Below are 18063 nucleotides of genomic sequence, written 5' to 3'. Positions count from 1 at the left end.
GCAACAGTCATTTTTCCTGTTTGCGGATTCTGGGTGGGAAATTCAGAAAGGGCACTCTGGGCACAGCTTCTCTCTGCTGCAGGGTGTTGGTGGCCTCACTGGCCAGGGCTGCGGAACCCACTTCCCTAGTGTGTGTTCACTCACCCAACCAGCACTGACCTGGGCTGGGCAGGCCGAAGGCTGGGGCCCAGCCGAGACTGTCCACTTGCACAGTCCTCTCTTTGCTTTGGGCTTCTCCTGGCATAGCAACTGGGTTCTAAGAAGTCTCATCTGGAGAGGGACCTTTCCAAAAGAGCCAGGCAGAGGCTGCATGGCCTTCTCTGTCCTAATGTTGGTTGGCAGTCCCATAGTATCACCTCTGCCATACCTTTTGATCTCTTGGTCAGAGCAGTCACACACACACTCACCCATAGCGAGGGACACGGACCTCTACCTCTAGATGAGAGAAATGTCAAGAACTCTAGGGGCCACATCCAGACAGTTGCCAGATACCTCATATGCATCCCTCGCTGACATTTTAGAGATGAGGGGTAAATGTCCCACCTTCCTGCTTGCCATCATCATGAAAGTTATGCACAGGCTGCTTAAAACCTAGGGTGACATGTTTTATTTTCAATTAGAATATGACAAAGACCACTTTCTTTCTCTCCAGCCACCCTTAGATGAGCTCGTAAGCCACGACTGCCATTCTGCCCACATGTGGCTGTCCAGTAGGACCCTTTGTGCCACCAGTGGTGTCACAGTTCTTCCATCTTCTCCCAACTGTGCAGGGAAACACAACTAGGCAAACCAAAACCAGTCCCTGCTATAACCCTGTGCATGGGATCTCTTACTTAAAACTAAGTCTCCCGTTGTCATTTCTTCCCCATATTGTCCTGGGTGGCACTTTCCATTTGGACTGTTTTAAATAGTCTCTAGGAAATGAGAGCAGTTTAGGAGTAACTTTGGAAGAACGCTTTTACTTTTAAAATCTTTAAATAGCCCATGAGGCTGGGGGTTTCATTCTTGTTTTGACATATTTTCTCCTTCCCACCCGAGTGATCAGGAAACAAGGTCTGTCACTCACCTGACTGCCCCGGAGTCTCTCAGATTACAGGCAGGGTCTCGTGCATTGCACCAGTATTCGCTGTCAGGATGAGTCCACGGGCATGGTGTGTCTGTCCGTCTGTTGAGCGGAAAGGGTAGGACACACACAAAGCCAACACTGCTTATGAGTACAACCCCATTCATACTGCTCAGTGACATTGCTAAGAATTTATCAGTTTGGGAGAAGAACAATTAAATCCACCAAAGGTGGAGTGTAGAACCAGATCCACCAAAGGTGGAGTGTAGGAGGCAAGGGAGAAGTCACTTGGAGCCGCTAAGCTCCTATAGGTAGCAGCGGCTCTGTAGAGCACACCGTGGCAACACCCCCCGAGTGACCCGGGACCTTGCTCAAGAACCACCTGCACCTTGCACCAGCCTGCTACCCCACCTTTGCCCAGGGAACACACGCTCGTACCCTCTAGATGTAAGCTCTTCACTCTGGAATGGAAGGGCTTCCTTTAAGCCAGAAAACCAGCTGAGTGACAGCACGCCCACACCTCTGTGACAGTCCAGAAGCAGTGTCTGCTCACAGAGCCCCTCCCTCCCCCAGGCTCCCCTGTCTGCCCAGTCCTCCTGTGACCTCGCACAACAGCTCCTGCCTCAGACAGTTCTGCAGAGCCCGCCTGCCCCCATGGCGCAGGTGAGTTGGGCTGGGGGAAGGGGTACCTGGCAGTAGAACCTCCCCAATACACAATGAATGGTGGCCTCTTGAGCATGTGGGTGCATTGGTGCCTACGTGTGTCATGCACTTAGGTACCAAACCAGGGCCCCAAAATAGAGAATATTTCTCCCAACGTGTAGGTGGGACACGCTGACCTACGGGCTTTGTTTCTGCACATGTTTGCTTTGCCATTCCGTCTTCTCTAGAGACATTCTCCCTGCTCTTTTCACTAGTGTCTGTTCCTCAATCTTAACCTTTGTTCATCTCTCTGCCACTTTTCCATGTTCCTCTTATTTTTTATGACTCCAAATTGGCCATGATATTAGGCCAAATGTCATAGGAAGATGCTAAAAGGATCTAAAAGCTGTGAATCCAGTACTATAAATATCACATTTTTAAAAAAAAAGGATCACTGCTTTGCTGAGTAATTCCTTCCTTGTTTCAGCAGCATGCAGTGAGTTATTATCTGGGTTGGTCAGTGCACAAGCATGGAGGACACAGAGATGCTTGTAACACAGCTCTTGTTTTTTCATACTCAGAGTTTAAATAGAGTTAGGCATATAAACAGAGAAACCACCGTGACAGGGTATGTGTTTTTATAGAACCAGTAAGAAAATAGTCTGCCTGGGGTAGTCCGATGTGGCTTCCTGGAGGAGGTGACACCTGAGCTGGGCTTGGAAGTGTGGGTAGAAGGTTGCCAGATGGCAAAGCGGAGGTCTAGCAGGGACGAGGAAAATAAGAAAGACATGTGCTAACGCATGCTTTTCCCCAGAGGTAGGATTGAGGAAGGATGTCAACTAATTAAAATACTCCATATTCATCTTCATTAGAAAAAAAAAGAACTGTTTTTATGGTCAAACTTCCAGGCACATTTGGTATAAAATTAGTAACTTTTCAATCCATGGGCACGCGAAATGAGAATTCCTTTAATGTCTGGGTCTTGCATAGTAAAGGATTTCTTTGTTTTATAATATGTAATGGTGTGGGTAAGGCCTTTCTGGGATTCTAATTTTAATAGTAAGAGTTCTTAGTCTGTTAGGCATATTCTACTTAATAATAACATATTCGTTAAGACATTCTTACATAATGAGGACCTTTCAAGTCAGACTGTCCTTCATGTAAAGGAATGAGCTTTCTCTCCCCCCAAGCCGCCCCCCCACCCCCCGCCTCCCACCACAGGTGTTATCACTGTAGCACCTTGTCAGGAGAAGGGGAAAATAAAATCCAAAATCTGAGAATCGGTTGTCAGCATTCTGGTGGTTTCGCTTCATGCTGTGTTTCTAAAATGTCTCTAAAGTTAGAGATCTTTTTTTTCTTTTTTTTAATCAAAAAAGCCATGATCATGAATGTAATGCTTGGGCATCTTGGATGCCTCGAGAAAATTAGAATCACACTGGAAGTACCTAACTCTTACGAAGAACAGTACTGGCTGCCCAGAACTTCCCAGCCCTCTCAGCGTAGAGTGTCCCCTAGACACGGCAGGCAGAAAGTACCCCTGAATGTGTTTTGATTTTGTAGAACTCACCACAGAAGTCTTTCGGTTTTGTTTTTTAAATTAAGTGTCTGATCTAGCTGGTTTTCTTTCTCAATCGAATGTTCTTTCAAAATCCCAGCTAAGTGTTTGCATAACTCACATTCTGATGAATGCATCTGTGATACAGTATGGTTTTGCATAGGTGTCCACCCCTACCCAATGGTCCCTCCCGTCCACCCATTTCCTCTCAGGAGAGTCCCTTGTGTCAGTGTGGATGGGTGGTGACGTGCAGAGATCACCTGCAAGGTTTTCTAAAGCCAGCCCTTTGTCCCAGAAAGGGAATCAGAGGTGAAAGAAAGGGGAGACAGCCTCTTGGCAAAGCAGATACCAGTGTCCCTCCTATAAGGTCACCCTCCACCAGTGTTCCCCTCAGGGTAAATGTTAGGTGGTTGTATTGTTTTTCTCCTTAATTCTTTTTTTGCACAGATTTCTAAGGAGTGCACAGCCAGCAAGTGAGACTGGGAGAGGGGAGGGAGAGTGACCAGGTCTCCATGGACAGCTTGGAGAGCAGGGCTCCCAAGAAATATATTGTCAACTCCAAGCTCATCTGGGAAGTGTTCCAGAAGAGCCCTGCTCTCCAGGATCAGATCTGAGATAATGATAGGACCCCAAATTGCCTGTGAAGCTGTCACATGCCATTCGTCATGTTCTGGATGAAAGGGGGAAAAAGTGGGAAGGAGGGGTGGGTCTCTGATGCCCTGCTTTTGACAGTCCTCTCCAAACCATTTGTTCCTCTGACGCCGTTTGTAAGCCTTGCTTACAAAAACAAGTTGCGATTCCGTGCTCCTTCCAGACTACAGCGTAATAAATTAGGACCATGGATTCTGGTGGGCCTGAGAAAAGCTCAGGGTGTGGGTGATTGGGGGGACCCTGGGGACACCTAGCCCTATCCATAGCCCCTGCTCACTGCCCAACTCCGGGCTGTGGGTCACTCCTTAGGGAAACCGAAAAGGTGGAGAAAGGATAGAGGCGAAAGTGGGTAGGGCCACTCAGAACAACAGAACATGTGTCTGTGAGGTGGGGCCCAGTCTTTGATCTGGTTGTGTTTTCTGACTCCACTTGGAAGTTCCCACCACAATTCAGCATGTTCCAGACCATCAAAGACCAGCTGGAGCAGCGGACGCGCATCCTGCAGGCCAACATCCGGTGGCAGCAGGAGGAACTCCACAAGATCCAGGAGCAGCTCTGCCTGGTCCAGGACTCCAGCATCCAGGTGAGGCCCCTGTCTGGGCTGGTGGTCCCACGAGACCTGTCCATGTCCCAACCCCCTGCTCCATGCTATGTCTCCACTCATGTGTCAGGGAGGCCGCAGGGCTCCCCAGTACCTCTGTACTGCCTGAGAGAACCCTGCGTACAAAGCACACTGAAATAGCCACAGGAGAAGCACAGGGAATTAATGCCACCTCTTCCCTCCCCAAATCCAGGCCAGATGTGGAGTTTGTATGGCATCCTCTTCACTCTCCCCTCTCTTGTCAGGCATGTGTCTGCCGCCTCACCTGCATTTTCAGTCATGGGTTTGGTGGTGGTGTACCGCCTTGCCCTGATGCCAGCCTCCATCCTGTGGGTTATGAGCTCCAGCCTCTGTGTAATGCTGCTTTCCTAACAGCTCGGGGAGATATGGCAATTGATGACATCTGTGCCCTGATGGAGACAGCCGCGGGAGCTGGGGACTGGAGGGCAGCACGCTGGCACCTCCAGGCCAACCCATTTGTGGCATGTCAATGCCTTGACAGCAGCAAATTTTAACTATGACCCCTCAGTTGTCACTGCTTTGAATCCCTTTTGAGAGTTTTGTCTTAGAGGAAATCTTTATATATTGAATCTCTTTCAAGGATAAATTATTTTTACCACAAGTCACTTTTGTCAGTCCAGGAATGTTTTTCTTCCAAAGTACATTCTTTTGACCAAGCCTTTAACTGGAGTTGTAATTCTGGCTAACTTGAGAGTCTGTCCCGAGAGCTGTAAGCCTTTGCACCCACTTAGGAGAGGCAGAAGGAAGCAGAAGAGACCCTGGGAGAAAATAGCTACAGCGCTCCCCACCCCCGACCCCACTGGCCACATTGGGAATGCAGTGACACCCTCGATGGGCAGGCCCTGTATGGGCACAGCATCCTGAGAAGTCACGCTGAGATTAATGCATGATGGTTACTGGAGCAGGCCATGCTGTGTCCCTGGGCTCCCCAGAGGTGCTGGCTCCTCAGTGGCTGGAACTTAGCAAGGACTTGTGCCTCCCATCCACTGTCACCCAGGCCCGCAGGCTTTGCTAAGAAAGCCATGGCCGCCCCCAGAGACCTGCGGCTCTCCCTTACCTGTACCTCTTCAAGGAACCCCCCCCACCCCAAAACTGATGAGGGAGAAGACTGAACCTTTCACATGAAAAATGGAATCACTGAAGTGTCAAAGTCCCTTTTATTTATTCTTCCCCAGCTCTAATCTTTTTCTTACAGAGTTCAATTGGTAGAACTTGCCTGACTCTCTATTATGTGAATGGAACTTTTTCACTAACAGGAAAGGGAAAATAGAGCCAGAAACTGCTAAAAGCAGGGTAGGCGTATGAACATCCTCCTTGGAGCCCAGATTTTTCTATTTCCTGCCTTTTCAACACTGAGCTGAATTCTAAAATAATAGGCAACACAACATTATGTCTTTCCCTCCTTGTTATGAAGAATTATTCTTTTTCTTCCTCATGTCCAGTGTATTTTGTGCAAAGTACACGAGCACCTGGGGCTGTAAAGGAAATGTGAAAATAAAGCCCTTAGACCATCTCTAGTTGTCCCTTCCCTGTTTTCATTCCTGCAGCCTTATCTTTGCAGTGGAATTTTCCAGAGAACATGGAAATCCACAGATAGTCGAACCAGAGAACATTTCCTCCAGAAGTCTGTCTTCTTGTATTTTGCAAGTTTAAAGATTTAAAGAAATATGTTCCAAAATGCTTAACCAAAACATATTTGTTTTTTCTTTAAAAAAGAAAAACTATATGACTTAATCGTAAGGAAAAACAAGTAAAAATTACTGTACTCCTCCCCGCAAAAATGTGGTGGATAGATTAAACAAGAGTGACAAAATGTTGATAACTAAACATTGAAGTCTAATGATGGTACAGCAGGTTTCATTAGACAATGTCTCTATTTTGTATACTTCTAAAACGGTCTGTGATAGTATTTACAGAAGTAAGCAGATAAGAAAAATGACAAGCCACATGTGAGTATACGATTGGTTCGTTCTTGAAAATTACAAGTATATTTTTTTCTCTGATAACTTTTGTCACTTGAATCAGGGAACTGTTTTTCTCATGCTTTCTATCACATTGACCCTGGAGCTCTTTTAAGAAATCCTCCTCTTAAGCCACAAAATTCCGCTTTGTTGTCCATAAAGTAGGCATGGCCGTGTACAGCAGCAAACCAGGGTGGCCCCCCACAGAGTCCTTTTTCCAAACTCAGTGGGCTTTTGTACTTTACTCATTGGCTCAAAGCTTTCACTGAGACTGTGTAACTGTGATGCTTGCTAAGTGTGATTTAAAAAAAAGACTGAGTTATGAGGGAGAGCTCCTCTAGAGTGTTGGTGCTGGCACCTAGATATAGTCATAAAGGATGCCACCTGGGATGCCTGTTCTAGGGAAAGACTCTGTCACCCCCGGCAGTCCCAGGGAGGCTGCGTCTCACTTTCTTTTTGAGAACATGTGTGCCCTCTGCTGGCTAGTCAAAGAAATGCCTGGAAGGACACCTGTAGCAATGGCAAATGATATGTTAACTAGATTTGTCCTCCCTCCCTCTCTCCCTCACTCCCTTCCTTCCTCTCTCTCTTTCTTCCCTTCTTTCTTCCATTCATCTATCTATCCATTGTTCTTCCTTCCTTCTATCTATCCACCTACCCACCTATCTAGCCTCCCATCCATCCAACCATCCATTTATCTTTCTATCCATCCATCCATCCATCGATCCGTCCCTTCCTCCCTCCCTCTCCCCCACTCTCTCTCCCTCCATTCCCCATCCATTCATCCATCTATCTACCCACCCACCCAGCAGACACCCATTATGTACCAAGCACTTGGTGAGGCACTGTGGGGATACAGAGATAAACAGCGTGGGGGTTCTATCCTCAGAGACCACATATTAGTGGGATGGAGGAGCAGACCAAGGAGTCTCTGATGTAATGCAAGCAGAAGCAGTTGTCCTTCTTCCTTTGAGTAAAAGCTTCATTTATTTGTTTATTCATTCATTTATTTATTCCATTCATTTACTTCTTAGTTTTTATATGCCCAAAGTTTTAGGCAAAGGAGCAAAATGCTCCTTTTTTCATTTTAAATATCATTATTACCTAACATTTATTTAATACTTACTGTGTCTTAGCATAATTCTCATTTCATCCTTTATGAAGTAGATGTTGTTAGTGTCACTGTTTTATTAATGAGGAAACTAAGGCTTTGAAAAGTTATGAGAATCACCCAAGGTCATACTGCTAGTGTAAGATAGGGTTGGAATTTGAACTAAGGTATGCCTGATTTAAGCAAGATTATGCTGCCTGTCATAAATAAAGAGCACATTTATTTGAACTAATCATAAGGTAAATTGTATCCTACCAAAAAAATGTACATTATCGAATGTGAGTGATGGGATTTTGCTGAAGGGCTGAAGTGTTACTCTCTGTGCTATAGACAAGCCATATTACAGTAGGTAACTGGGATCACACAAAGCATGAATCCTCAGACTGGATTTATCCTGAATGGTACTGAATCTGAGATGATGACACCAGAAAATTCTTCTCAACTTCAAAAGCAATGAAAAACCCTCATTCCAAACTGCAGGCTCCTCTGCTGGAGCTGGGGACCTGATGAGAAAGTAGGGCGATCAGGTGGTGTGGTAGAAAGGGCAGTAGGTGGGGCCCTGTCCGGCTTGGCCACCCGCTGACCCCGCCTCTGAACCAGAGGCTTTAACTTCCTGGTCCTTAAGTGCTCCTGCAGGCATCTGCCTAGAGGGGTTCTATATCCGCGCCCCCAAAACCGCTCAGCCAGTGTCAGCTTCTGGGCTCTGCACTGGGGATGAGGCTGCACTGCACTAAGTGCAAGAATTGGGAGTCAAACTCTGGATGCTGGGAGGAAAAGAGTCCCCCCAAAGCACCCAAAGCTAGGGGCCTAAAATGGAGTGGAGCACTGTGTCAAGAATCAGGGTACAGATAACATCAGCTGACGTTTCTACTTTATGTGCATAAGGGAACACCAGTTAATGTTTTTAATGCTGAAGGGAGGCTTTTGTAAAAGAGCTAGACACAGTTCTTAAGTTTAAATTATTATTAGGACTATCGACGTTGTTAAGCCTTTAGAGTCAACTTACAGATCATATTTTATTTACGAATCTACTAATTTGGTCTAAAAGTAGTAATGCTTTTACTTCTTTTTATTTATGTTAAATCAGTTTCTGTTAAATACAATTTATTTAACCAATTGTAAATAATCAGCATTATCTACCAAAGCCATTAATTTACACAGTTAATACATCTAGATCTTTCAAACATTTCACATACCCAACAAGGCAGGCTTATAAACTCTAAGAAGTAAAATCTTTGTAAGCACCCAACCAATTCTTTTAAATCATACACCAAACTTATGAATGAGACAGATCGAAGTTCTCACAAGATTTCAGTACTCTTTACCAACTTGATCAAATTCTCCTAACCCTTCACAGGAAAATCACCAGGCTAACACAGTACCACCTCTTAAACATGAGCCTCTTGGATAACAGTGTGTAGGGATTATTGCAATGATTATAAAGCTTATCCATAACCAAGATTTTCAAAGTACATGGACTTGATGTTATGTCATCATCTCTCTGCTCATTTGCCTTCCTAGGGGTGCAGTCACCTCCTTCATGGGAGACATCCTCGCTGGGAGCATTGAGTTTAAGGCACCAATCCACAATATGGGTATAGACCCTGATCACTGGTCAGAGATTCAAGGCTAGGCACAGCCCTGTTCTTCTGCCAGGACAATGTGACCCATGCCACAGGTTAGAGATTCAAGGCTGGGCACAGCCCAGGCCTTCTGCCAAGATGACGTGACCCATGCCACAGGTTAGCCAACTCTCTGCCTCCATTACTGCATCATTCATTCCATTCACAAGATATTTCTCCCTTCTAGTAAGGAACTGATAAGCCAGCCTAGACTCTATGCAAGCAGAAGTCATCAACCAACCATCTGGATCTAGGTGTCCTGACACTGTTAGGCCTTCATCACTACACTGTATCCTTGAGGGCAAGGGCAGTGTCTCTCTGGCCCATCGTTCCATGTCCAGGGCCTCGCCCTGTGCTCATGACAGCACAGGCCCTCAGTGTCTCCGTGTTGAGTGAATGACCTTCCCAGGCAGGTCAGAGAGAGCATGAAATCTAACCTCTTACCGTGGTCAGAGAATACAAGTGCAGGCCTGTGAAGGCATTCCTGTTGTCCTTCTAGATGTTTCTGCAGCAGCCAGCTGTATCCCTGAGTTTCGGCAGTGCCCAGCAGCCCGACGCTCAGCTCCCACAGAGGTCAGCCCCAGGGACCCAGTCCCCACTCGCTGCCAGCCCTCAGCTTCCGGGACAGATGGCCTCTGCCCAGGTCACAAACCAGCACCTGCTCAGAGAATCGAGTGTGATATCAACCCAGGTAATTGTCCTCATGCATGTGTCCTCAGTCCCCATCATCTACTCCAGGTTTTAGCCATTGTAAGTGTGAGAACACAGGCTATCTGCTTCCGTTTATTGTCCCTTTCCCTAGGGCCTTCATGCTCCTCCTGGTCCCTCAGATTCCCTGCCAAGCCCTTCCCTTTCAGCAATTACCACTTACTAAAAGCTACCAGTGACCTTGCCATCTGACAGGCACTAGAGTCGAATGGAATTAAGAAGTGCAGAACCCCTGCTTCTAGAAGGTCACATGATACAGCTTCTCCTCAGCCTTCTGTGTTTGCACCTGGACTTGGGGACCCGGTGAACTCCCCCCAAGCTCCTGCGGTTTGCCAGCCCCAGGGGGACAAAGATGAATAAAAGTTGACCTTGATCTCAAGGAGCTTCTAGTCTGTTGGGGGCTCAAGGAACATAAACAGATAACGTACAATAAAATGTGGAGAAGTACATGTATGAGAGAGTTTAGTCTATCTTCACCTAGATTTAAGAATTTTACTTTAAAATGCAGCCTTTTGGTTCTAAAGGTCAACAGAAAATTTAATGGCTGAGAATAGTCAAGAAAACTTTGTAAAAGAAAAAAATAGTCAGGATTGATACTATCTGATATTAAAAGATTTCATAGATGCTCTGAGAAGTAAAACCCTATGGTGCCAAAATAGGAATGGAAAGTCAGTGAAACAGTAGAAAACCCAAAAGCAAACTCAAGCTCATTCTCTCATTTATTTATTATTTCACTTAACAAATATTTATTGAACACTCACGGTGTGCCAGGCACTAAGTTTTAGGCACTGAGGGACAGTGGTGAACAAAAAGAAAAGAAAAAATGGACTCTTTGGTTCCAGTGGGGAGAGGGATACAAATAAGTGAAAATCTCAGTCTGATAAGTGGTGATGCAGGGAAGCTGGTGATGGTGGGGAGTGGGTTGGAGTTTTAACTAGGTAGCCAGAGGAGGCCTCACTGAGAAGGTAATACTTGAGGATAGGCCTGAGGGGATGAGAGGATGAGGTGCATCTGGATCAGGAGAAAGAGCATTATTTAGAGGGGGCTGGCCAGTGCAAAAGCTCTGCAGCAGGGGGAGGCCTGGGGTCCCTGCATGGAATTTGTAAAGCAAAAAAATTGAGTTGTCTGGTTCAACGCATGTCTGGCTTGCCTGCTGAAGGCCTGGCACTGTCCTGGGCCCCAGGATTCAAAACTCCTTGAGGTGCTTACAATCCAATGGAGAAGACAGTCACAGGAGTAAAAGGATTCAATAAATAATAGGTCCTGAGTTAGACAAAAGGCCGAGGGCAGAGGCAAAAGATGCTGGGGAGGGAGTTCCTGGAGAGATGACACCTGCAGTGACCCTAAATTTCACCTTTCTCATAAAAATGATGCAACAGGGTCCCAAGCCGATGAGAAGCTCACAGATACAGGGAAGCGGCCACTTGGTGGGCAGCTTGGCGCCCCAGTTCAGCGGCCCCACAGCTGTGCTCCCACCAGCTCTGAGCCTGACCACACCAGCCTCTGCCTCCCAGGACGCCAGCCAGTGCCATCCCAGCCCCGACTTCAGCCATGATCGGCAGCTCAGGTACTGAGACTGTCCTTGTTTGGAAGATAACTGAGGGGTCATTTGAGACGATTCATTTCTGTTCTCCTTTATGCTGTCGATGGAGGCAGAGTCCAGGGCCTCCGAAACTGATCTCAGCTAATGCAGAGGCAACAGAGGGCTGGGGTCTTGATGTCTAGACCCGTTGTGTTCACTGTCCTCTGAAAACAGAGCAGGCGGAGTAGGGATTCCGTCAGACAGAACGAGTCCAGCCAGGCTGGGCAAGTTTTGCTATCAGCCAGCGAGTCTACAGTTTAGGTGCTGATCAGTTTCCCATTTGTTTCTTCCTCCGCTCAAAGGCTATTGCTGAGCCAGCCCATCCAGCCCATGATGCCTGGGTCCTGTGACACGAGGCAGCCATCCGAGGTCGGCAGGACTGGACGACAAGCCAAGTAGGTGGACCGAGCGGAGTAAAGAGGCCGTGGGCTGTACTGAGTATCTCAGGCTGGCAGGGCTTCGTGTGCCTAGACCAGCTGCGTACCCCATGAGTCTCCACCGAGGACAGGGTCAAAGTGAGCCCAGAGCCTTTGAAAGGCTCCTCCTGTAGCTTTCCTTCCACGGTCTCACATTTGAGCAGATAAAACTTTGTGTCGGTGTTCTATGCTTAGAACTGGACCTAAACGAAACAATTAATTATATCCCCAGTTTGGCATCATCTTCAGCTGGATTTACAGTTCTAAACGCCTTCACCCTTGGCAGTCTCCCGGGTAAACATGTAGCCTGCAACTGGTCCAGCTGACCAGCAGATGCTGGCAAATTCCACAAGCGTGCTCTGCCTGCTCTGTGGTTCTAGAACTGTGAAACCCTGCGAACATGGGCCCTTAGCCTCCTACACACACAACCTCATTTCTCCTTTCCCTGGGAGAAACCCCAAGACCAGAGGCAGCTTTGCTCAGGTGCTTAGTTCTAGAGACAGAGGTTCTTGGAGACAAAGCCGCAAACACTTGAAAAGCTGGCAGAGCTGGAAAACAGTTTCTAGGCCTTTGAAATGAAGCAGAAATAAAGCTATCTCACAGACGTGTAAACACTGGCTTAAATTGTGTCGGAAGTTCACTGGGACAGCGCTAGCTACGTAGGCCTAGCATGCCCTCATGCAGAGGCCTTGCAGCCATCCACAGAGACTGTCCCCAGAAGTCCTTCCTCTTATGTCTTCGCTCAGCCAGTAATAAGAGTAACAGCAGACGGTTCCTGAGCATTTCTCAGGGTCAGGGGTCTGTACTTACATCGTTTCATTTTGTCCCGATAAAAACCCTGTGATGGGAGCAGGTGGGGGCAGGTGTGTGCTGTGGGAAGCCGCCTTAAAATTCTCCAGCAATGCTCGCAATAAGGCAGGGGTATTTTGGGTTTGGTTTGGGATTTTGCCTGTTCTTCCTAAGTGACCTAAGTGAGTGGAAACAAAGAATCTTGTTGCATTGCTTTCCAGAGATGCTTAAAATGCAGTGAACTAGGTAAAAATGGAAACTCTTTCTTCTTGGAACTCCTGACTGCCATTTTCAGTTAACCCAATAATTTATACCCTCCCCGTCTCCCTCTACCACCTCTTCCAGACGTGACCTAACACTCCATCTTCTAGGGTGTGTCTAGGTCTGTCTCCCACACACACACAGAGGCCTCTTCAAGAGAAGTTAGGAACCCCCAATGCCTATTGCAAATGATCTCATACAGGGAAATAACATTTTTAAAAATATAATGCAAAACGGACTTCTGTCCAGCGTCTTTAAGCATCTGTTCCCAGTCTCTGCTCCCCGGGAGCTTTCCTAAATGGGCTTCCTCTGCTCCTTCTTAATGGCTTGTTGTCAACACCTCTAACTTTATTATTATTTTTTATTGTGGTAGAACACACACACACACACACAGACACACACACACACAAAATGTATCATTTTAGCCATTTTTAAGTGTATAGTCTAGGGGTATTAAATACATTCACAGTGTCGTGCCACCATCACCACCATCCATCTCCAGAACTATTTCATCCTCCCAAATGGAAGCCCTGTTCCCATTTCACACTAACTCTCCAGCTCCTTTTCCCCAGCCCCTGGCAGTCACTATTCTACTTTCTGTCTCTGTGGATCTGACCACTCTAGGGACCTCATATAAGTGGAATCCTACAGTATATGTCCTCTTGTGACTGCCTTATTTCACTCAGTTTAATGGCCTCAAGGTTCATCCATGCCATAGCGTATGCCAGAATTCCCTTCCTTTTTAAGGCTGAATAATAATATCCTGTTGTCTGTATAGGCCACATTTTGTTTATCCATTCATCTATTAATGGACACTTGAGTTGTTGGCTATTGTGAACAATGCTGCTACTATGATCATGGCTGTACAAATATCTGTTTGAGTCCCTGCTTTCACTTCTTTTGGGCATATACCCAACAATGGGATTGCTGGGTCATAGGGTAATTCTATGGTTAATTCTCTGAGGAACCTCTATACTATTTTCCATAGCGGCTGCACCATTTTACATTCCCACAAGCAGTGTTCCAATTTTTCCACATCCTTGTCAACACTTGGTTATTTTTTTTTTTTTATGATAGCCATCATATGGAGGGGTCTCTGTGGTTTTGCTTTGCTTTTCCCTAATAACTAGTGATGTCGAGCATCTGTCCAAGTGCTTGTTAGACAGTTGAATCTGTTCTTTAAAGAAATGTCCATCCAAGCCCTCTGCCCATTTTTTAATCGAGTTGTTTGTTGTTGTTGAGTTGTGCTCTCCATATTCTGGATGTCGATCCTTTATTAGCTAAATGATTTGCAAATATTTTTCCTAGGTGGCCTTTTCACTTTATGGAGAGTGTCCTTTGAGGCATGAACATTTTTCATTTTGATGAGATCTAATTTGTCTACTTTTCCACTATTGTCCATGCTGTTGGTGTCATACCTCTTTCTTAAAAGTCTGTTGTCTCTTTCCCACATGAAACCAAACAGGTATCCACAGAGCCAGGCCGTGTTTCTGAATGCAGACATGCACAGTACCAGCAGCAGCGCCTCAACCCCCGTCCTGCTGATGGGACAGGCAGTGCTGCACTCCACCTTCCCCAGCTCCCAGCCGGTGCCTCTGCAGCCCACACAGGCCCAGCAGCAGCCACAGCAGCACTTCCTGCAGGTGGGTGCCCGCTAATCCAGGAGCCTGGGAGACAGGGCCCAGCTCCCAGCCCAGGCCTGACAGGCCTCTCGCCCCGCTTGCTTTTCAGATGATTCTGGTCTTCAGGACCAAAATAAACCCCCGGCAGATTTGTATTTGAATCTCGATAGTTTCTGAAGTTCACAATGCTCAAAGGTTATAAACATATATAGTGTGAGAAATTTAGCATCAGCTATTATGCCTCAGGTGGTTATGTGTTAAAAAGGTCCACTTTTAAAAGGTTATTATTATGGTGTCCGTATTTTTAAAGCAAAAATCAGACACTGATAACTGTGTTTGTTGGACCCATTAGTGTGTTTATATACCAAGTCTTATACGAATATAAAATTAAATCATGTTTAGTTAAAGATTCATCAGACTTCTTTACAGATACAAGTATGTTGCATGAGGCTGGGGCTTTTCAGGAAAATGTGAGGCACATGTAAATGTGGCCACTTATTACTTAAAACAAGTGCTAAGTACACTGGCTTCCCCTTCACCCTGCCTGGGCAACTTCAAAGCCATAGGAGAGTGTGCAGTGACACATTTTAAAGACAGTGGGGTAGAGGTGAAAAGAGTCATGCTCGAAGGTCTAGAAGCTAATTTAATTAAACCTGCTAAACCATGTGTGGTGTGCTTTTCAAATGTTTCTGGCCCCAGGCATGGTGGGAGGCAATTCCAGAGTCAGCTTTGCATACTTGTCAGCTTGCAGGTCACAGCTGCAGCCATGATTTGGGATGGGGACTGATGTTTGGGAAATATCAAAGTGTGGGTGGCTGAGAGGGGTGAAGGGACAGGATCCCAGCAAGAGAGACAGCCTGGGCAGCTTCAGAAACAGGGTGGACTGGGTCCCTTGGAGGGAGCAATTTCATGGACAGGAATAGTGAGAGATGAGCCCGAAGGCTCCAAGGTTGAGGTTTGGCCAGCTGATGTTTCTGAGCTTCAAATCAGGATGTCTCCTGGTAGACGCTGGTGGTTGCGGTGGGTGAAAGGAGTTACAGAACCAGGGAGAGTATGCAGATTGCATGTGTGTTTGGGTCCTACCCTGCCTATTATCTGTATGTGGTCTCAGCTCCCAACACTCGAACACACACAAGCTACATGTGTACATGTGTGCCTAGTATACCATTACCCCCAGGCCCACTAGGCCAGAAGGACCCCTCATGCTGGTGGGGAGCTTGGCTTCAGAAGTCACCCCTGTCTGGCAGAACCTCAGATCCCATTCTCCCCCGTGCACCCTCCCCCCAGGGTCCTGCCTGAGCCCTCACCACAAGACCTCCTCCGCGGAGGCGAGTCCTGTGGTCTGACCCCATCTCCACTGCAGCTGAGTTGTGGAATTCCAGAACCACCACTGGAGCCCTTTCCTTTTCTTTTCAGGTACAGGTGCCAACCTCTTTGCACAGCGAGGAGCAGGACTCACTACTTCTGTCCACCTACTCGCAGCAGCCAGGAACCCTGCGCTTTGCCCCGCAGCCCCAGCCCCCACGCCCATCTCGCAGGGTCAGCAGCCTGTCTGAGTCCTCAGGCCTCCAGCAGCCGCCCCGGTAGTGCCCGGGCACCAAGGTTGGGTCCCAATCAGCTTTAACCAATGGACGGATGAAGGGGGAGAGGAGTTTGAACTAAACCCTTGGCGTTTGTGCACACTGCGTACATTTCAGATCTCCTGGATGGTAACCATCTCTGGAGAGTAGCGGCTGGCACGTGAGAGTGATCAGCCACCCTGGCCGCATGCGTGTCCTTTGCCGTTGTGCTCCTTGGGCACACTCTACAGCCATACTTGGACGTCATGACTCAGTTTACCTTATCAGATGGCGCATCTTGCTGCATCCTCCCGAGAGTGCACTGGTCACTCTACCTGGTGGTGGCCCGTCCATACATGCTAGCTGGCCTTCACTCTCTCAGTCCTCTTTCTTTTGCATTCCAGAAGCACTGAGTCAGAGATCTGTTGAGAGAATAAAGAGCTTATTTTTCATTATTTTTAAATGGTTGTTTTTATTTTAATTTGCACAGCTGCACAGCAGAGATAACTTAGGCACTTTCAACTTTAAAAAAAAACAAGATCTCATGACTCAATTTGGAGACCACAGTAATAACAACAGCCTACCAGTCAGAGAGCAAAGCTGGCCCACACCCTCCCTCCTAACCCCTAATGAAATGAGGGTTTTTGACCCACCCCATGCTGGTGATTCCCCCCCACCCCTGCCCCACACTCCCTAAATATAACACTGGACTGTTTCCTGTTTACTTCATTGATTGCAACTACAAGGCGGACTCTGAGCAAAGCACAATCATGCAGCTGACCTTCCAGAATCTTGAGATTCCCCAGGGCTGTGAAGGGAGAGGTTTCACAAGCCAGGCAGGCCCTGAGGAACCCACACCTGTGCTGGGCCTGTGAGGGAGAATGCTCCATGTTCCTACAGAACTTCCTTCCACGATAAGACCTGGGATTGGATTTCCATTTCGAAATGCACTTTGCTTTTTTTTTTTTTTTGTATGTTTTGTTATGTTGAGATGTTTCTAAAGAAAAGATTTTATGTAATTATAAGACAAAGTGTAGTGAAATGTACAGCTGTTGTAATAATGACCTATTTCTATATAAAATAAAATTGTATGGATTATGTGTAAATTATTTTGTATCTGAGACACCAGTTCCTTTCCCAAATATAAAAGTATAAAAGTTTTCCTGTGTTTTTCTGTGAGTGGACATTTTGTAATAAATTAACAGATTTGTACAATTTCCTCTGGAAATAGTTTCTGTGCCTGGTTATATATGCATGCATACATCTTTTCATCAGTTCATATATATATGTATATACATATACATACACACGTGTATATTTTTAATTTCAAGATGTTTCTAAGGACAGTCAAATATGTGGAAATGGTGGAAGAAAGCTGTAAGGAAGCCGGGTAATAATGTTATGTTTTCTCAGCTGCAATATGTATGTCAGGCCATCAGGTTCCTGATCTTTAGATCCTAGGTCATGCCAGAGAAAAACAATGGCTCGCTGTAGAAATGACAGCAAAACAAACAAAAGCAGAAAAAGTTCATGGAAACATGTTGACCTTACAGGTAATCTGTGGCAGTAACGAAAGCATTCCTCACCAGAGAAGTTATAGCCTATAACTCAGCTCACCTGGGCTGAGTTCCACGGGCTCTGACTGCTAACAGATATCGGTGATGCACACAGGGTTTGTGTGCATGTGTACACATGAGATGTACACACATCATGTGACGGGCAGGTAGAGCAGCAGCATCTTGGAGGCTTCTGCCAACTACAGACAACCCCCTTTCCCATAAGGATTCATCACGCTGATGTGAGGATGCCCTGGCACACTGAGGTGGCGATGCTCTGCACAGCAATGTTCCTAACCACTGGCCCAAGAGAACTGAGGTCCTTTTCCTGCTCCAGTGCTAT

General features: G+C 46.6%; 1 protein-coding gene across 2 annotated transcripts in view; it reads left to right on the top strand.

Moving 5' to 3' along the window:
- Nucleotides 1–17392, top strand: part of NPAS2 (neuronal PAS domain protein 2) — a 136703-nt gene extending 119311 nt beyond the window's left edge. The window contains exons 15-21 of one of the 2 annotated variants that reach the window (XM_011383733.2): nucleotides 1637–1726; nucleotides 4348–4494; nucleotides 9727–9918; nucleotides 11315–11502; nucleotides 11820–11912; nucleotides 14449–14626; nucleotides 16022–17392. In XM_011383733.2, coding sequence (XP_011382035.1) covers nucleotides 1637–1726; nucleotides 4348–4494; nucleotides 9727–9918; nucleotides 11315–11502; nucleotides 11820–11912; nucleotides 14449–14626; nucleotides 16022–16192 — 1059 coding nt within the window. In that variant the 3' untranslated portion in view covers nucleotides 16193–17392. The remainder of the gene's footprint in view (nucleotides 1–1636; nucleotides 1727–4347; nucleotides 4495–9726; nucleotides 9919–11314; nucleotides 11503–11819; nucleotides 11913–14448; nucleotides 14627–16021) is intronic. The other variant, XM_011383735.2, reaches the window with a different exon arrangement.
- The last annotated feature ends 671 nt before the right edge of the window (nucleotides 17393–18063 follow it).

Source organism: Pteropus vampyrus, unplaced genomic scaffold, assembly GCF_000151845.1.
Source record: "Pteropus vampyrus isolate Shadow unplaced genomic scaffold, Pvam_2.0 Scaffold541, whole genome shotgun sequence".
NCBI classification, from domain to species: Eukaryota; Metazoa; Chordata; class Mammalia; order Chiroptera; family Pteropodidae; genus Pteropus; species Pteropus vampyrus.
Note: the sequence above shows the minus strand (reverse complement) of the source record. Positions and strands in the feature narration are given on the sequence as shown.